This window comes from Heloderma suspectum, chromosome 17 (assembly GCF_057233095.1).
Source record: "Heloderma suspectum isolate Gila_16-S chromosome 17, 16-S_ref, whole genome shotgun sequence".
NCBI classification, from domain to species: domain Eukaryota; kingdom Metazoa; phylum Chordata; class Lepidosauria; order Squamata; family Helodermatidae; genus Heloderma; species Heloderma suspectum.
In genome coordinates this window covers 4,499,169-4,519,689 of record NC_139474.1, presented here as the reverse complement: position 1 = coordinate 4,519,689, position 20,521 = coordinate 4,499,169, and the positions used below count along the sequence as shown (strand labels likewise).

Here is a 20,521-nt window from a genome sequence, read left to right as displayed (position 1 = left end):
AGGCCAAAAGAAAACCACAAACCGCTGGATCTCAGGTGTGAAGACTTCCAGCCCACCCCAGCCAACACTTAGCTAGGCACGACCTCCCCAGGAGCCTGAACGTTTGAATCCATATTCGCGGGCGTTTCTTTCTCCCTGCTTTCCTTCTCCTCCCCTTTAGAGGGGATGCGGGAGAGTTTGCGCCCTTCGCTTTATACCCGCAGCGTACAAGCTGGAAGGGGCTTTCGTCGAGGCATCGTTCGATATTGTAAAGGCCCGTTTCTTCTGAACGTTTTTGCTTGGGTTGTTGAGAGTTACTTGCCAGTCTAGAAGCTGAATATTCTTTTTGGGGTTCCAGGCCTAAAGTTACTGGTATTCTGGGAAAGGAATCTGAGAAGAGTTATCACGCCCCCGCCCACCCCAGCCAGTCAAGCCAGATGCCCCTCCATCCCACGTTACATACACCGACACGGAAGTTCTCTGCGTTTTCCCTAAGAACTTAGCTTCCACATTCCCAGCTCTTCTGCAGTGGTGGCTGAACGACCACGACTCCTGAACACAAACTCCAAGTTTAGGGACTGTCCTTTGCTCCCTGGGGAAGAAGCGGCTTCGGCCTCTGGGTGGTGTCCGTGCCACAGTACTGCAGGACCACATTTCTAAACCAAGCCACTGGGGACGCTACAGAACCTGCAGAGAGGCTAGAAAGAAGCTGGTGTTCATCCCCCCCCCCCCCGCCCGAGGCCAAGACCCTGGGCAGCCAGGGGGGTGGCATACTTAGCACTTTGCGGAGAGGAAACGTGCAGTTACACACAGCATCCTGGACTGGCAGGTCCCCGAGCCAGAGCTCCCCTGCTCCTCCTCCACTATGGCGGCCAAGAAACGGCCACCTCTTTCTAACAGCTGCCATCAGCAAATCCTTCCTCAACATGCCGCCTTGGCTTTAGGGGTTTGTTTTACACTGGAGCCACCAAGTCCTCCTCCACAGGCTTCCTTTGATATATTTATGTATTTAAGCAGTGGAACTTTGAGCATCCTCTGGCTCTACACACACCTGATGGGACAAAAACTCAACAAGATTGTGGGGCCTCCCTCCCCGCAAGGAACGCTGCCCCCCCCGGCTCCTCTTAGCAGGAATACTCTACCCCTTTTTCGGGTGCCTTTGCTGTTGCTGCTACCTGCGGCGCTCTCTGTCCACCAGGATCTCGACTCGCCCATTCTAGGGAGGTTCACAGCCACACAGACGCTAGCTACCATTCTCGGAGAAGGCCAGGCGAAAAAGCGAGCATTTCTAACCTCGGGAAGGTGGCACGCACACGAGGCCGGCTTTCTGGCGTAGACTGCCCATTCGCTTCTCAGCAAGAGACAACGAGCAATATGCCTGCAAAGAGAGAGACCTCCCACGACCCCAATTCCCTGCCCCGCTCTAGCAAAAGAAGCCCCTCCACAAGGACTGCTCCAGGGAACTGCGGAGAGCTCTCGCTACCATCGGGCGACCAACTACACAGATGTTACGGTCTTCACTTCCCCCCCCTTCGCGCTTCCCCTAAAAAGGACTCTGGACCATTCTACAGGCTTCTAAAGCTAAAGTTCTTCCCACATCCTCTTGCTGAGGAGCGATCTTGCTTTCCGTGCCTTCTTCCTTTTCTAGCTTCACCAAGTTGGAACGGCTCCTCAAAGGCCTGTCTTCCTAGCTTCACGACACGGTGCCAAATGCCACCTTGCTTAAGGTTTCTGATTCTAGTCCTTTGGCAGCTGTACTGCAAATGCTTTTAAGACCATCCTTCCCACCACATCCCTCACAAACAGCTCACGTCAAGTCCTGGAGGAGAAGCTACCACAACAGGGCTGCAAGCAACCTTTTCCCACCACGCATATTCTGCGCTAGCTCACACTGAGAACTACGGATTTCGAGCCTTTTGCCTTCGGTCCTTTCTTCCCTCCTCCTCTTGGCTACTTTTTTCACATGCGCCACAGCCGCGTCAAAAGATCTTTGCTCCGCTTTTCCCTTTTCCTGGATCCTCTTCTAGGTTGCCTTCTACCCTTCTCTCTTCTAAGTCTTGCCTCTGGAGAAGTCTTCCCAGTCTCGTTTTTCTACCTTCAGCAACAACCTAGGCTTTTTCTTTTTATGAAAAGGCTTCTCTAGTTGCCTTTTTAAACAAGAGTTGCCTTCCGTTTTCTCTTCCTTTTTCATTCTGCTTGAAGCAGACTTCATATTCCTCTAACCTTTCAATACTTTATATTCAAAACTAGTCTTCAGTTAGTTTGAAATGCGAACAGAGCTTAATTTCTCTCTGAAATTCCTACATTTATCTTCTTTTATTCTTTCTTGCTTTTTCTATCTTCATATTTCCTTTTTTAATCCTCTTTATAGTCTTCAATAATGTATTTTTTCCCCTTCAGTTTTCTGCCTTGCTTAGCTAAATGTTCTTTTGCAGTCTTTTAAAAAGCCCAGGATTTTTGAACGATACACTCTCCCTCCCTGTTTTATTAGGTCTTCATTCTTCTATTTATCTCAGTATCCTTTCGATTTAAAATTATCACCTTTCCTAAACCTTCCATTAATTCGAAATGTAAACAGAACTGAGTTCCCTTCCACCTCAAATGTCTGCATTGATTGTCTTTTATCTTGGTTTTTTTCTATCTGCAAGTGCTGCTTTTTTAGTCTCTTTAACCTTCAGTATAGTATAGTATTTTTTTCTTAGTTTAGTTAGTTTAGTTTAAATTTTCCTTGGCTAAATTTTATTTTAGGGATTTTCTAAAGCCCCATCATCTTTCCCATTCTTGTTTTCAGATTAATTTTTCTTAATTCTTCTGTTTTCTTTCCAGATCCTTTAAATTTAAAACCATTGCTTCTTCTACCGCTTTTTAAGAACCCATTCAGAATTAGCTAAATCTTTTTGAAGCTACTGAGTGGAATGAATATTTCAGTAAAGTGAAATCCCCTAATTTATCTTTAAAATGTTTATTTCCCCCTTTAAAACTATTTTGCTCTTCCCCAACCGCCATCTAGCCTCCCTGCCTCGGCTCTGACAAGAGAAGGGGTGGAGACCAGTATTTATAGCCAGGGACAGTCTCACTCCCTGGAATGTGCCTGATCCTTCGCCACTGTTGCTCATCGTAATACCACAAAACATAGTTCCTGTCAGCATTAGCACAAAGGATACAGACATATTCTTTCTAAATGCTTATTCACTGCAGGGCTGAGGTGGAAAATTAGTAACTCCTAACTAATGCAAGGCATTCTGGAAATAATTGGGCATTTCATGCTGTTCCTTGGCAGCCCATGACACTATCCAAATTCCAGATGTGCTCACTGACCCCAAAGGGTAATTAGAGCAACGTGTCCAGGTAACTAGTCATCCCAAACATCACAGGCGTACCTGTGTCTCTAGTATTTTCCCCTCAGAAGGTATGCTTGTCTTGTCCGTGTGCATTTGACTTTTAAGTTCAAATTCAGCGTAAGCGTGAGATTAGCATCACACACGCCTTGTACAAAACTTCATAGAATCATAGAATAGTAGGGTTGGAAGGGGCCTACAAGGCCGTCTTGTATTGGCCATGGCAGAAGAGAAAGCTTGGGTGCCATTTTCTGAGGGGATGCAGCCCACAACAGAGCATTCTTTGCTTTGGAGACCCAGAGAAATCGTGGAGGACGTGTTTTTCCTAAACCACGGTCAACGGCCTTGATGGTGGCAGCAACGGAGGGTTGCAATTTTTAAAAATCGGTCATTTATCACGGGCTTTTCCCAATATTTTTCCAATAAGCAATACGAGAAATGAAAGAAAGCGATGTATCAAAACACAAAGCGGGGAAAAAACACTACCAGGAACAAGTGAGTATTTGTAAGTACTTGGTTAAAATGTAAAATATACACAGATAAACATTCAGTAACAACACACAGCAAAGTGTTACAATGTTTATTATTTTAATGTATTTCATTGATATCCTGAATGGAAACATACACGGATCCCCTTCCCTTAATTTAGCCACGGTCCTGTAAGGTAGGTTAGGCTGAGAGATGGTGACAGGCCCAAGGACAGCCAGTGAGCTTCATGGCTGAGTGAGGATTTGTGCTTTTTGTCTCCTCAGACCCAGTCCAACACTCCAACCCAGGACCACAGCTCCCATTATCCCCAACATTGGCTATGCTGGCTGAGGCAGATGGACATTGCCGTCCAAAACATCTGGAGGGCACCAAGATGGCAAAGGGCTGGAAGCGCCTGATCTTGGAAGCTAAGCAGGGTCAGCCCTGGTTAGTACTTGGATGGGAGACTGCCTGGGAATCGGGCCTCCTGCATTGAGCAGGGGGTTGGACTGGATGGTCTTGCAGGCCCCTTCCAACCCTAGGATTCTATGATGGCGGAAGGTTGCTCTAACCACTTCAGGAGTGAACAATACGACGAAGCTTTTACTTAAGTGCGTTATTGGGCCAGACATAATTGTAGGACAGGGGGTCCTGAACCTCTTCCAGCTTCTTTCTCTTGATTGTGTGGATTTTTTGCTTGGGGTGTAACCTCCCCATTTCATATTCCTGTTCCCATATTTTGAGAATCATCAGCAAAATGGCGTCTTGTGCCAAAACAAAGCCTTCAGCTGGACGCAATGCTAGGGGCCTTTTGTAGACGACAAAAGCCGTGAGCATGTGGTTTGGGGTGGTCCCAAGCTTGTTTTGGCAATGCTTTTTCTCTCGGGCCAGCCCAATGCCTACAGCTGGCCTTGAGCCCCCTCCAAGTGGGTTGCTGGGCCAGGTGGCAAGGGTTCCTTCCTCAGTTTCCCCACCGTCCATGTTGCTTGACTCTTCCAACGCTGCGCTTATGACCGTCAACGGTTGACGTCAGCCAGCTTCTGACATCCACCACTCCCAGTCATATCCTGTTTTGCATCTTGGTATATTTGCACAAGAACATTCCAGAAGACTGCAGCAGGAAATGGAAGTTCTCCGTGTGTCTCCAGCTCCTCCTGGAGGCCCACGGAAGAATTATGGAGAAGGCCATTTCCTAATACTGTCTGTGAAGAAATTACACTTCGCCTGCGGTGTTGTCACAGCTTCAGACCTGGGAATCACAGGCGTACAAACCCTATCTAGGTCTGAGCTATATGACACCAGCTCTGAAGCAAGATTACATGGTCTCCAGCGTCACATCTATAACCTGATGGTGTTATGTTGTTGTTGTTTTCTGTGGGGTGGGGGAGAGAAATCATAGCTACGTATGTGGAAAATTGGGGGCAGGTCGGACAAGCGGGAGGTTAGCTATGCCTCCAAAACTGACTTTTTGCCCCTATGGGAAAAACGTGCAAAATGGTGTGGACCAGTGAACAGTGTGGACAGAACAGGTCTTTATAACCCAGTATCCTGTTTCCAGCAACAGAGGTCAGCTAGACACTTTTGGGTAAGCCCAAACACAGGAGGACTTGAGGACAATAGCAAGTGGAATTCGGGACACCCTGCTGTTGGCTTGGAACGTGGTGTAGTGGTGAGAGTGTTGGACTGGGAGCTGGGAGATCCGGGGTCTAGTCCCCACCCAGCCATGGAAGCTCACTGGGCAACTTTGGGCCAGCCACAGACTCTCAGCCCGACCCACCTCATAGGGTTGTTGTTGTGAGGATAAAATGGAAGAGGAGGAGGAGAAAGTAAGCCGCCTTGGGTTCCTTGCAAGAGGGAAAAAGGCGGGATAGAAATGCAATAAATAAAAAATAATAAACATGGGAGGCCCATTTTGCTAACATGGCTAACGGCCCTGGTCAGGGAGGGGGCCAGAAGGGCGTGGAGTGAGGAGAGGCTGTGGAGACATCACGGGGAACAAACCATTTTGGGTCAGTTAACATATGTGGAATTTTGATAGTGTTATGGGCGCTGTCGCAAAATGGCTGCTAATGGGCACGTGGCTTGCCCATTTGTAAGATCCAAATAAAGATGGCGCTCGAGGGCAGAACTTTGCTGTGCAGCAGGACAGCTTCCCAGTTAAAAAAAACCTGAAGAAATAAAGTAAAAGCAGGGAGGGACCAAAGGGGGAGTCCGCAGGCATAACGGCACCCATGGGTGCCACCTTGGCGATCCCAGAGTGGAGGCCCTGCACCTTTTCCTAATTCTGGTGCTCCGAGCTGGGGAAAGATCTGTGGGAAAGCGGATAAGCAAGCAAGCAGTGCCTTAGGAACCCAGAACCAGAACTCAAAGTAGTGCGACTGGTGCCGGCTTTACCGTTTGGGGGGCACCAGATTGATCCTTTTTTGTCTGCGGAGGATTTTAGCTGGTTTGTCTGGCCTTTTACATTTCACTGCCCCTTTTCATGGTTTTCCGATCTCCTTAGTGCGATCTTATGATGGCACGACCCTTTGTGGGGGGTCCCGTCCTGTACGCCGCTGTGATCTCTTTTGCTGAACGGCGGTGAGAGAAAAACCCTTTAAAGAAAGAAACAACGAGGCGAGAGAGTGCCTCTGAGCATTTGCAGAGTGCACGCCTCTCTTCCTCCTGCTGAGCGGCCAAGAACTGGCTGACCTCCAGGACCGTTGGAAGGGGAAGATGGGGGCTGAGAGCAGAGGATCTGGCAAGGCAATTTAGGTGCGGGGGCTGTGGCCATGTTTTGAATCCGGGTTTTCTCCCCCACTCCTTCCCAATCTTGCATTTGCCTCCCTTACACCACGTTCCTATCCTAGGCAGCCTGCTGAGAGATACATTGAGTTCAATGGCACTGACCCCCACGCAATTGCACGTAGGATGGCAGCCTCGGCGCCTCACGTATGAATGCAGTTCACGTGTGAATATGCTCTCGCCTCCCTTCCCCCTAAACGGGCCCTGCGGAGGTAGTCAAGAGAAGACCGGGGCTCCTTCTCTGCCTCCCGCGCCCGCCCGCACTCGGCTGCCGCGCAGCGGACGCGCGTCCCCGGAGTCGCGCTTTGCACGTGTGAATGCCCCGCTGGCACTCTGCACGCGCTCGCGGGGCGCCCGCTCGCCAAGTACTTCCGGGGCTGGAAAGAGGATCCGGGGCTGAGCCTAGCGCCCGAGAGAAGCTTCCTTCCTGGGCAGCTGACGTCTGCAGAGCCGCCCGCCGGGGCCGCCCCGTCCTCTGCCCTCCCGGAGCGAGGATGTGGTTCTTCTCCCGGGACCCGATCCGCGACTTCCCCTTCGAGGCGGTCTCCCCGCCGGAGCCGCCGCTGCAGCAGCCGGGGGGCGCCTGGCAGCTGCACCGCGGGCGGAGGAAGGTCCGTGTCTCCCCCCCCCGTGCGCATGCCCGGGTGCAGGCCGAAGTTCGCCCGGTGGAGAGAGGCTGAATCCCTGCGGGGCGCGAGCAGACAGCGGGGTCCGGGCCAGCACGGGGGCGGGTGCCCATCACCGCTCTCCAAATCCCCATTTGGGATTGCCACGATGCAAAATTGGGGAGGGGGGTCTTGTCAGGACTCCCTCCCCATTGCCCCAGGCAGAGGCAAAGGGGGGGGGAGCAGGGGGCTGCCCCCCCCATCCATACCCTGGAAGGACGGGAGAGGCCAGCTCCGCAGCCCCGATTCCCTAACAGGTCGGCGGTGCATTCATGCGGAGAGGTGCAGCGTCAGGGTGTGCTAACAAGGGGTGGGGGCTTCTGCTCTGGGTGCTGTTTGCTTCCAGGCCCAGGGAGCCGTCTTCTCCCCCCCTCTCCCTTTTGGGGGTGGGGTGCCGTGTTAAAGCGACTTCAGCCCCGGAAGGGACGCTGCAGGGGCGGGAAAGCCTCCCTCGTTGCCGGTCCTGCCACCGTGGCATCACGTTGCTGGGGGTTGCACTGAGCAGGGGGTCGGACTCGATGGCCTTGTAGGCCCCTTCCAACCCTACTATTCTATGCTGCTCTTCGACCGCGGGAGCCGAGTTCAAGAGCCAGTAATGCCCTGCAGCTCACGGGGAGCCCTAGCGCCAGCCTCTCCCCCTCTCTCCTCTTTCGCGGCCTGATCTGCCTCGTGGGGTCGTTGCTAAGCTTTACAAATCCATCCCCCCCACCCCCCGTGCTGTGTACGGCATTTCACCTACCTCGCAGGGTTGTTGTAAAGCTAAAAAAAAAAGAGACGTCCCCTCCCCTCCTTGCCATATACAGCACCGTAAGCATTTGGGGAAGGGGCTATAGATCTGGAGTGCAGCATCGCTTTCCATGCACAACCTCCCAGGTTCTATCCCCAGTTTAAAAGGATCAGGCCGTGTGAAGGACTGGGCCAGATGGACCAGTGCTTTGGCTCAGGGTGTGTCCAGCCGAGGCTTTGATTGTGCCATCGCTCTGCCTCGTTCACAGGATTTTACAGGGGGTCCAGACATTGTTGCCCTCTACTCACGCCCCTCCCAAGTTTTCCAGATCCAGCATGGTGGAGTTCTGCACCGTGTCTTTCTGTAGTGCTGGGAGCTGTCCATCTGGGAGCATCCTCTGCAGAAGGCTGCGTCCTGTGTATGGGAGTCGCTTCGTCCCAGAGACAGCGGCCATCTGCATTCGCCTCCTAGCCACCAGCTAACCACTTTTCTTTGTCTCCCCTCACCCTTCCCCGCCCTGTCTGTTCTTTTTGCAGGCCACAGGGGAACAAGTTTCCCTCTTCGTGCACGATGTGAAACCCAACTCGGAAGAACAGACCCAAGTTGCCAAGGCGGCTTTCAAACACCTGAAAACGCTACGACACCCCAATATCCTGTCCTACATTGACGGGTTAGAGGTAGTAGATTGTGGGGTTGCTTATGGCTTCTGTGGGTTATGATGGGGGGGGCAGCGTGCATTTGGAAAGAGCATTGAGTTCCTCCGGCCGCCAACGTCCGCAGTTGCTCAAGTCGGTGAACAACAAGCAGGATGAACTGCTGGTCGTGGAACTGGAGCTAGTTAAGGGCCGATGGGTGTGTGTGTTTTTGACGTTGCATCCTGAGAAAGTTGAGAGCTCATCTCTTTTATTTCTTTCTGTTTTATTTACAGTGTTGTTACCCCAAGAAGACCCCCAGAATTATTAAATAGTAATTATTGGATAAGTCTCTGCCCTCAGGCGTATGGTCTAAATGACACGACACAAAAGGAAATGGGATGGGGAGGGAGGAGGAAAAAAAGCAGAACTCAGGCACCAGTTGTCAGTGTCGACATTTTGACAGGTGTTCTTTCTGGCAGGGAAGGGTGAAACAGGCTCTCTGCAGCTGTTCCTGCGTTAGCCGATGTATGGGGCCAAGCTGGGCTTTCCCCTTGCTGCGGTGTACTCCCTGGGGGGCAGGGGTGTGCAGCCTCACACTGGCCCTTAGTTCTCTGGCCGAGGGATGAGGCCAGAGTCTGTAGTCCCCAGGAATGGTTAGTTGGAGCTGCTCTTCAGTTTCTCCCAGGCCTTGGCTTCTGCAGGGCATCGCACTGGGGGAGCGGGTTTGCAGCTTCTCTTGCAAAGTTCTGCTGGGGCTGTGTGTGTGTGTGCCGTGGCTGGGAATGCCCTGTGCCTCTTCTCCCCCACAATCAAAGCAATGCGCCCTTTTCCCTGTCTCCTCCTGACCACACACACACACACCCCTTGCAATATCTGAGGCTCCTAAGAAGCAAAACTGTTATCTAGAAACTGCTCCCTGTACAAAACGGAGACAATCGTAACGTTTTCTTTGGCTCCGGGGACTGGCATGTTTCCCCCCCTTTGACCTTGTTCCAGTAGAAGAGAACAGAACATCCTGGTGGGGAACTGACGCTGCATCAAAACTTTGCAGCGGTGAATGTGTGGTACTGTAGCTCAGTGGGTAGAGCAGCTGCTTTGCATACGGAAGGTCCCAGGTTCAATCCCCGGCATTTCCAGGTAGGACTGGAAAAGACCCTACTCTGTCTGAAATCCTGGAGAGCTGCTGCCAGTCACTGCAGACCAGGGGGTGGGTTGGGGGGCACAGAATCCCTGCGGGGGGGCTCACCCCACCCACTCCTCCAAAAATGCCATCAGCAAAAATTGTTGTGGGTGCAGCAGCAGCAAAAAAAAAGCAGTGAAAAGTGGGAGCGAAATTCCGCTTGCAAACCAGGCAGAATCGCTGGTGTGTTTTTTTTACCACCCCCTTGGCAAATTCAGCGGTGGGGGAGGGAGGGCACAAAAGTGCGCATGAGGAGGTGTCATGTAGCCACCTTGTTGCCCACCCCGGCTGTATTATTATTATTATTATTATTATCCCGCCTTTTTCCCAATACTGTAGACCCCAAAATGGAGAGAAATGTCTCAAGATGCTGGAACAAAGAATTTATTTGTAAAAAGCCCAATGCATTTTGGCCTATTTTTCTTTTAAGGCCTTCTTCGGGGGACTGTAAAAGTAATAGGACAACACATTACTACAATATATAAATTTTGCATTGTAAATTTTTATTTATTTTTTTATTAAATTTCTTAATCACCCATCTGGCCGGTCACCCGGCCACTCTGGGCGATGTACAGCAGTACAATTTAAAACAGTAAAAAATTGTAAATGTGCGTGTGTGTGTAATTGCACATTGCACATAGGCCTGTGCATACATTTTAGCATTAAAAAGCATATAAATCATTACGCACTGCAGATGGGCCTGTGCATACTGACTTTTAAAAACGTCTGCAGAAATTCCTGTAATAAATATCTCCTACTGCCGTTCACTGGCGACTGGAAAAAGTGTTCAGAAGGCTGTCATTTACATTCTTCCTGTTCGAAAGTTTTATTTTGGGAATGTCTTTTGCTGTAGACAACACTGGGGTAGATGGACCGATGGGCTGATTCAGGGTAAGTCAGCTTAAGAGCATCTGAAGAGCCCTGCAGGGTCAGACCCAGGGTCCATCTAGTCCAGCGTTCTGTTCACACGGTGGCCGACCGGCTGTCGACTGGGAACCCGCAAGCAGGAGAAGAACGTCGGAACACGGCTTCCTGTGTGTGCAGCGCAAACGCTGCTCGTGATGTGATGGTGTGTTTTTCTGGCTTGCTTTGGCAGACGGAGAAATGTTTCCACGTGGTGACGGAGTTCGTGGTGCCGCTGCCGGTCTACCTGGAGTCCAGGGGCGACGGGAGAGGCTTGAACGAGCTGGAAATCTCATGGGGTCTCCATCAGATTGTGGTACGACACAGCAGCTGCACAAAGCGACCGTTTCCAAACGGCCTGCGTCCTTTGAAGGCAAACAACCCCCCAGTGCGACGGCTTCTCAATGGTCTTATAGGCCCCTTCCAAACCTACTATTCTATGATTCTGCTGGTGGGCGGGGGTGTGTGTGTGTAACAAAACAACTCCTGTAATTTTGGAAGAGCAGTTTGGTTTTCCTTTGACAGCAGGCTTGTTTGTACATAACATGCTTGGCTTAAGAAACTGTAGTTGATCAAGCCAGAAGTGGTTAGGGGCATGCTTGAATAGGGCTGTTGTGAGAGGCTTTAAGGTTACCCAGTCTCTTCGGATGAAAGAGGTTCAACACCCTGTCCTAGTGATGGAATACCGTGTATTCCAGACATGTAAACCCTGGGTGCTTTGAGTCAAGGTTTTTATCATGCCATTACCCTGCCTCAGTCACAGAATTTTACAGGGGATCCAGCCGTCTTCGTCCGCCACTTGTAACCCGCCTGTGTTTTCCCACTGCTTCTTGCATCTTTTCACTGACCGTAGAAAATCCGTTAAGGAAAAACAGGCGGAATGGCTGCATGATGTATTTATGTATGTATGTATTGCATTTCTATCCCGCCTTTTTTGCTCTTGCAAGGAACCCAAGGCGGCTTACATTATCCTCCTCCTCTCCATTTTATCCTCACAACAACCACCCTGTGAGGTGGGTTGGGCTGAGAGTCTGTGACTGGCCCAAAGTCACCCAGTGAGTTTCCATGGCTGAGTGGGGACTAGAACAAGGTCTGTGTCTACCCCACGTCCTTGCTGTATAAACTCTGACAACCAAGACAAGGGAGACTCAAGGGGAGAGATGGGGAAGGAGGTTGTTTGGTTCACGTGTTTATCATCATTTGCTCTTTCCAAACTAGAATGCAGTCATGCTTTGCTTTTCGCACCACCTGTAGAAATAAAAAATTGCAAACTGACGCAGAAATTATTTTATTTATTTATTTATCTAAAACATTTGTATCTCGCCCTATATCATTAAGATCTCAGGGCGGCATACAATAAATAATTTAAAAACCTAAAAACATATTAAACCATTAAACAAGCTAATACCAATAAAAATTAAAAAAAAAATTTAGATACCTGCTGCCCTTAAATTATATCAGGCCAAAACACTATCTCAACTTCTCTATGGGACAACTCTAGGCCCAACATCCTCTTGTTTTGGCCCATTAGAAAGAGTTCAATCCAAATTTATAAGGGCAATTTTCCATATGCCCAGTTGTGTTTCTAACGTTAGTATGCGTTTAGAATCTGGCCTGATTAAAATAGAGGCTAGGGTAAGCCTTGCCTCTATTAACTTTTGGCTCAGATTAAATTATTGCCCGCAAGGATTAACTTCTTTAATTCTTCGGGACAGCTTTCGTTCTTCTTGGCTAACTGCAGTCCATCAAGAGATTACATTGTTGGGATTCTCTCCAAAGACTCTCCTAACAATGGGATTGGATAAGGCGATGGTAACTACCAAACAGAGACTATTAGATATTGAACGGCAGTGTGATATTAGCAGAGTACCAGGCTTTCTGGCACCAGAGGACATCAGATACACTGTAAAAATGGCAGCCTATGTAGTGTTTTTTGAGTCTCCTACTCTTCACAGGGCTTTCTCTTTAGCCAGATGGTGAGCCCTCAGTGGTGCTGGAGGGGAGACGTAGTAAGACTGCAATGGCAGAGAGGATTTGCCCTTGCGGTGCTGGAGCAGTTGAAACAACCGAACATGTTATCTTTTCTTGTCGGTTTTATCAAGAAATTCATGTAAAGCTTATTTCTCCTCTGCTTAGAAGGTTTCTGGGCAGATCTGATGTTGAGGTTGCCAGGCAGCTTCTTTTAGGTGCTAATGTGCAGTTAACAGATCCTTATGCGAGGTTTTTTGCGGCCGCCTGTAAGATTCGTGGGGATGTTGTATATAATGCTTTAAAATCCTAATAATATTAATTTTAATCTGTAATAGGTAATTTTAAATAACGTTTTATTGTTCATTTATTGTTTATATTGTTCATTTATTTATTGTTTGGGAATATTTCAGTTTATTCTGACATTTTTAGATTGTTTATACATATGAGCTGGTCATAGACTGTACTAATAAATAAAAAAAATCTAAAACAGTAAAACAGTTAAAATAGTGTGCTAATTTAGGGAATGAATTTAGCCTTCAAAGGCTTTGGTAAAAAGCCATGTTTTTACTTGGCACTGAAATGAGTCCAATATCTGCACCAATCGGGCCTCCAAGGGGAGGGCATTCCACAACTGGGACAGAATGTGGCAGAACACCTGATGTCTTTCCTGGGCCAAGCAAGCCCCTTTTTATGTTCTTTGTACGCTGCCTTTATGGAGTTGCTTATTCTCATGCATTCGTTATTTTACAGTGTTTTAAGACCTTATTGCAAGCTGCCCTGCTAATATATTTGAAGGGCAGGATATAAATCCAAATGGTAAAGCTGGGTCTGTGGAAACGGAGGGGTTGTTTGAGGAGGGTTTGAGAGCCCTGCCCTGCTCTAACTCCTAGGCGCTTACTCCTTCCTGTGCTCTGTCCTTCTTAGAAAGCTCTCAGCTTCCTGGTGAACGATTGTCACCTTATCCACAACAACGTGTGTGCCGCTGCCGTCTTCGTGGACCGGGCCGGCGAGTGGAAACTGGGTGGTTTGGAGTACATGTATTCGGCTCAGGGGGACATCACTGTGCCACAGAAAGGTGTCCCCGAATTGGAGAAGTACGATCCCCCAGAATTAGTAGACAGCAGCAAAAGCGTTGGAGAGAAATGGTGAGCTTGCTTTCCTCCTGCCACTTCTTCTTTAGAAATCATAACAGGCAGTCAGGGCCCTTCAGGTTTGGAACAGCAGCTGGTTTTCTAAAATGCCTCTTGTCCAGGAGTGGGGAAATTCAGGCCTAGGGGTCAAATCCAACCTACCTGTGGCCCACCCTCTTTCCCATGATCACCAATCATTTGGTGGTTTCCCAGCGTTTGTGCAGTTTCCCCCCCATTGTCTAATGGTGATGGTTGGTAGCTGGAGATTGCTTGTTTGAAGTTGATTTAGATATATGTTCTCTTGTGTATATTGTCCATTCATGTGGTTTCTTTTTTTAATGTAAATGGCTTTTAATCTCTGTATACTGTATTTTTTAATGTTTTTAATCTTTGTAAACTGCCCAGAGAGCTTTGGCTATAGGGCGGTATAGAAATGTTGTTGTTGTTGTTAATAATAATATAACTTAATACATACACTGCAATGACCACAGGAAAAGCCACCTTTCCTTAAGAGGGTTCTATCAGCCAATTTGGGCTTAGGTCTCCCAGCACCAATATATCGCTAAGGCTTTGTTTTCATTTATATGCAAACATAGGGCCATCCTGACATCCAGCTGTATGTATGTATGTATGTATGTACGTACGTACTTACTTACTTACAATATTTATATACCACTCCATATCTAGAACTGAATTCAGAGCGGTGAACACAAAAAACAAAACAGTAAGAGACTAAAAAGATTATTTAAAAATAATTTTATTATTTTACTATATCTTTCAAAAGGTACTGGTATGTATGAATAATGACCATGTATAAGGGCCCTGAATAGTAACAGGAATGAGTTATTGCTACCCAAGACTCAACAGAGGACAGAAAGGATGGTGGTCCCTTTAACGTATGATGGATATACTAGTAAAATGTGTGACATTATTAACTGGTACCTTTTGAAAGATATACCTGGATGTAAGGGTCATCCTATGTTTGCATATAAACAAAAACAGAAGCTTAACGATTTATTGATGCACAGTGCTTGCAGACCTAAGCTCAAATTGGATGATGATTTACATTTCTATAGTGCCCCATAGCCAAAGCTGTCTTTATAGAACCCTCTGATGGATGGATGGATGGATGGATGGATGGATAGAAAGATCATGTATAAAATGCTTGGGTCATTTGTCATGGGAGTGTGTGCCACAGCTGAAACACACGGACCTTGACTTGACAACCCCTTCCTGTGTGTTGTGACAGGTCAGCTGACATGTGGCGTCTTGGCTGCCTCATCTGGGAGGTCTTCAATGGCCCCCTGCCCCGGCCGTCCTCTCTGCGGTCTCTTGGCAAGGTGAGTATCTCTCTGCCCAGAGGAGAATGGGGCTGCCTTGTGTGGTTGAGCCTGTTGTTCATAAAGGAGGGCTCTCTTGCTATGGCCAAGAGGCATGCCAGAGATTGGGAGTCCTTTGTCTTCCTGGAAGCTGTGGTTGCATTCACATGTGATACTACAGGGTATAGCGCTATGCGTTTCAGCAGAAAGGAGACCCCACAAAATGCTGGGCTTGCATGCTCCCCTCTCCCCTCTCGCATGACTAGGAAAAGGAATTAATCTTTGTTTACAATAAGTTTTATTGTATTATGAGAGCTTTGTCTATAGGCCAACTCATAAATTGAATGAATGAAGCCTTAAACCATTTGGGACCAAATTATTTGAAGGACTACTGTCACCTGTATCAGCCTGCCTCAACTTTAAGATCAGTAAGAGAGGTCCTTCTTAGTTGCTCACCTGTGAGAATAGTTAGATGGGTGACCACACGCAAGAGAGCCTTCTCTGCGGTGGCCCCACACCTCTGGAATAAGCAAAGCTCCATCACTGCAGGCTTTTAGGAAGGCCTTGAAAATGTATTATTTTACTCTGGCCTTCTCCTGATTTGATTGCTGTTGTTGCTGTTTTTGTTTTTGTTGCCTCTTTTGTTGTTAGTTTTTATTGCTGTTTTTATTGTTTTATTACTGTTTTCATTTTGTTCTTACTGTTTTATTGTGTTTTTGTCACTCTTAATATTGTATTGGTTTTATGTGTTTTATTGTTGTACCCTGCCTTGGGAGGCCCTTCTGAAAGGGCCAAAAAATATTTTAAATAAATGAATGAAATCAGAATTCAGTTTCATTTTAGCAGATTCCTGGTTTGTGGCTATGCGTGAACCAGAAATTGTGGTTTTAAAATAAAGTCTAGTTCCTTAAGCAAGCCAGCAGAATGAGCCAGGGTTTATAATTGGTTTGTTTAGCAGTAAACTAGGGTTTATTTTAAACCACAATTTCTAGTTCGGACAGAATGACCTTCCAGGAATCTGCTAAGCTGAAACAGAATTCTGGTTTATTCTTCCTCCCAGGCATCTTCACTGAAATTGAATTTGGCTCTTGGGTGGAAAGAGGTTCAACACTCCTGCCTTACAGGAAGGCCAGAAAAATCCCAGGCTCCCAAAGCATTGGTGTTAGAGCTTGAGGATCCGAAAAGTTTTTTCTGTCTTGGCTAAAAGAACCCCTCTTGCTAGGAAGGCACGTTTGTTATGCCTTTAGCTTCTCATTTGGAGTTTTGCTTGCAGCGAGGCCAGAGTGGAAGGCTGCAAGCAGAGCAGAGGGGCTGAAACCTGCCTAGAGACCCTCAGGGGGCAGTCCTGGGCTGCACTCCCAAGTCCTGCCTCTGACCACGGGCAGGTCAGTTTCACCTCCCCTGGGCTGCGCTCCCAGGTTCTGCCTCTGACCACGGCCAGGTCAGTTTCACCCTCCCAAGTCCTGCCTCTGACCACGAGCAGGTCAGTTTCACCCTCCTAGGCTGTACTCCCAAGTCCTATCTCTGACCACGAGCAGGTTGCTTTCACCCTCCTGGGCTGTGCTCCCAAGTCCTGCCTCTGACCACGGGCAGGTCAGTTTCACCCTCCTGGGCTGTGCTCCCAAGTCCTGCCTCTGACCACGGGCAGGTCAGTTTCACCCTCCTAGGCTGTACTCCCAAGTCCTATCTCTGACCACGAGCAGGTCACTTTCACCCTCCTGGGCTGTGCTCCCAAGTCCTGCCTCTGACCACGGGCAGGTCAGTTTCACCCTGACTGCCTTGCTGCCTCCTCCCTTTCTCCAGATCCCCAAGTCCTTGGTCCCCCATTACTGCGAGCTGGTTGGCGCCAACCCGAAGCTGCGGCCCAACCCTGCCAAGTTCCTGCAAAACTGCCGTGGGCCAGGGAGCTTCATGGACAACAGCTTTGTGCAGACCAACCTCTTTTTGGAGGAGATCCAGGTAAGTGGGAGGGGGAGTAGACCCTGTTCTCTGCAAGGGTGGAAGGCTCTGAGCCTGGTGTTTCTGGACTCCCGAGTCTCTGCCCTGCAGGATAATTTTTTAAAAAATTTAAGCTGGCAGTGAGGGTGGTGAGTTCTGGTCTCGTTATGGCTAAATTGTAGGGGAGGGAATGTAGCAGGAGAGGCTTTGGCTCAGTGGTAGAGCAAGATACAGAAAACAAGTGAGCGGGAGTGGCCGGCACGGTTACGGCTGGGGGCATAGCTAATGGGATATGGGGGCTGGCACATTGGATGTAGATTGGGAAAACCCAGGTTCCAATCCCCATTCACCAACAAAGCTCACTGGGTGACTCTGGGCCAGTCACTATCTGTCAACCTACCCTACCCTGCAGGATTTTTTTGTGGATAACATTGGGGTGGAGGGAGGGAACCATGGATATATAGGGATGTCGGAGGAATCCATCTGAGAGGTGAAGTTCGCCGAGCTTTTGTCAGCTCGGCCCCCCGGACTTCAGCTCGTTTACCTGCACGCTGGCCCAACTTGAACGGCATCGAGTTAGGCCAGCTTGTGGTTTTTCTGGGTTTCCCCCCCTTTAAATAGTTGTTGTTGTTCAGTCGTTCAGTCGTGTCCAACTCTTCGTGACCCCATGGACCATAGCACGCCAGGCCTTCCTGTCCTGCGCTCTCTCCCGGAGCGTGCTCAAGTCCATATTCATTGCATCGGTGATGCTCTCTAGCCATCTCATCCTCTGCCGTCCCCTTCTCCTTTTGCCTTCAGTCTTTCCCAGCATCAGGGTCTTTTCCAGAGAGTTTTCTCTTCACATTAGGTGGCCAAAATATTTGAGCTTCAGCTTCAGTATCTGTCCTTCCAATGAGCAGTCAGGGCTGATTTCCTTTAGGATGGACTGATTTGACCTCCTTGCAGTCCAGGGGACTCGTAAGAGTCTTCTCCAGCACCACAGTTCGAAAGCATCAATTCTTCGGCACTCAGCCTTCCTTATAGTCCAGCTCTCACAGCCATATGTTGCTACTGGGAAAACCATAGCTTTGATTAGACGGACCTTTGTCGGCATGGTGATGTCTCTGCTTCTTACTATGCTGTCTAGGTTTGCCATAGCTTTCCTCCCAAGGAGCAAGCCTCTTTTAATTTCATGGCTACAGTCACCGTCTGCGGTGATCCTGGAGCCCAAGAAAATAAAATCTGTCACAGCTTCCATTTCTTCCCCTTCTATATGCCAGGAAATGATGGGTCCAGATGCCATGATCTTCGTTTTTTTAATGTTGAGTTTCAAACCAGCTTTTGCACTCTCCACTTTCACCCTCAACAAGAGGCTCTTTAGATCCTCTTCGCTTTCTGCCATTAGGGTGGTATCGTCTGCGTATCTGAGGTTGTTGATAATTCTCCCGGCAATCTTAATTCCGACCTGTGATTCATCCACCCCAGCGTTTCTCATGATGTACTCTGCATATAAGTTAAATAAGCAGGGCGACAATATACAGCCTTGTCGTACTCCTTTCCCAATTTTGAACCAATCGGTTGTTCCATGTCTGGTTCTTACTATTGCTTCTTGACCCTTGTACAGGTTTCTCAGGAGACAGGTAAGGTGGTCTGGTACTCCCATCTCTTTAAGAATTTGCCAGTTTGTTGTGATCCACACAATCAAAGGCTTTAGCGTAGTCAATGAAGCAGAAATAGACGTTTTTCTGGAATTCTCTTTCTCCATGATCCAGCAAATGTTGGCGATTTGATCTCTAGTTCCTCTGCCTCTTCGAAACCCAGCTTGTACTTCAGGTAGTTCTCGGTTCGCATACTGCTGAAGCCTAGCTTGTAGGATTTTGAGCAGAACCTTGCTGGCATGTGAAATGAGCGCAATTGTGCGGTAGTTTGAACACTCTTTGGCATTGCCCTTCTTTGGAACTGGGATGTAATCTGACCTTTTCCAGTCTTGTGGCCACTGTTGAGTGTTCCAAATTTGTTGGCATATTGAGTGCAGCGCTTTAGCAGCAGCATCTTTTAGGATTTTAAATAGCTCAGCTGGAATACTGTCATCTCCGCTAGTTTTGTTGTTAGTAATGCTTCCTAAGGCCCACTTGACTTCACTCTCGAGGATGTCCAGCTCCAGTTCAGTGCCTGCACTATCATGGTTATCAGGGACATTCAGATCTTTCCTGTATAGTTCTTCTGTGTATTCTTTCCACCTCTTCTTAATCTCATCTGCTTCTGTTAGGTCCCTGTCTTCTGTGTCCTTTATCATGCCCGTCTTTGCACAAAACGTTTCCTTGAGATCTCCGATTTTCTTGAAAAGATCTCTGGTCTTTCCCATTCTGTTGTTTTCCTCGATTTCTTTGCATTGTTCATTTAAGAAGGCCTTCTTGTCTCTCCTTGCTATTCTCTGGAGCTCTGCATTCAGTTGGATATATCTTCCCCTTTCTCCCTTGCTTTTTGCTTCCCTTCTTTCGTCAGCTATTTGTAAAGCCTCATCAGACAGCCACTTGGCTTTCTTGCATTTCTTTTTCTTTGGGATGGATTTAGTTGCTGCCTCCTGAACAATGTTACAGACCTCCGTCCATAGTTCCTCAGGCACTCTCTATCAGGTCTAATCCCTTGAATCTATTCCTCACCTCCACTGTATATTCATAAGGGATATGATTTAGATCATACCTGAATGGTTTAGTGGTTTTCCCTATGTTCTTCAATTTAAGCCGAAATTTTGCAGGAAGCAGCTCATGATCTGAGCCACAGTCAGCTCCAGGTCTTGTTTTTACTGACTGTATGGAGCTTCTCCATCTTTGGCTGCAAAGTACGTAATCAATCTGATTTTGATATTGACCATCTGGTGATGTCCATGTGTAGAGTCACCTCTTGTGCTGTTGGAAAAGAGTGTTTGCTATGATCAGCGTGTTCTCTTGGCAAAATTCTGTTAGCTTTTGTCCTGCTTCATTTTGTACACCAAGGCCATGCCTCCCTGTTATCCCGGTGATTTCTTGACTTCCTACTTTGGCATTCCAATCCCTTATGATGAAAAGGACATCTTTTTTGGGTGTTAGTTCTAGAAGGTGTTGTAGGTCTTCATAGAACTGATCAGCCTCAGCTTCTTTGGCCTCAGTGGTTGGGGCGTAGACTTGAATTACTGTGATGTTGAATGGTTTGCCTTGGATTCGTACTGAGATCATTCTGTCCTTTTTGAGATTGTACCCCAGTACTGCTTTTCCCACCCTTTTGTTGACTATGAGTGCTACTCCATTTCTTCTAAGGGATTCTTGCCCACAGTAGTAGATATGATGGTCACCTGAATTAAATTCGCCCATGCCTGTCCATTTGAGTTCGCTGATTCCCAAGATGTCGATGTTCAATCTTGCCATCTCATGTTTGACGACCTCCAGCTTACCTTGATTCATTGATCTTACATTCCAGGTTCCTGAACAATATTGTTCTTTACAGCATCGAACTTTCTTTTCACCAC

The 20,521-nt window shown here is 48.1% G+C and overlaps 1 protein-coding gene across 4 annotated transcripts in view; it reads left to right on the top strand.

Annotated features, from left to right (window-relative positions):
- Nucleotides 1-6,976: 6,976 nt before the first annotated feature.
- The window catches only part of SCYL1 (SCY1 like pseudokinase 1), a 30,518-nt gene continuing 16,973 nt past the window's right edge, over nt 6,977-20,521 (top strand). For 3 of the 4 annotated variants that reach the window (XM_084824202.1, XM_084824201.1, XM_084824200.1), the window contains exons 1-6: nt 6,977-7,180; nt 8,498-8,638; nt 10,873-10,995; nt 13,575-13,795; nt 15,030-15,120; nt 16,903-17,058. In XM_084824202.1, coding sequence (XP_084680328.1) covers nt 7,064-7,180; nt 8,498-8,638; nt 10,873-10,995; nt 13,575-13,795; nt 15,030-15,120; nt 16,903-17,058 — 849 coding nt within the window. In that variant the 5' untranslated portion in view covers nt 6,977-7,063. The remainder of the gene's footprint in view (nt 7,181-8,497; nt 8,639-10,872; nt 10,996-13,574; nt 13,796-15,029; nt 15,121-16,902; nt 17,059-20,521) is intronic. The other variant, XM_084824203.1, reaches the window with a different exon arrangement.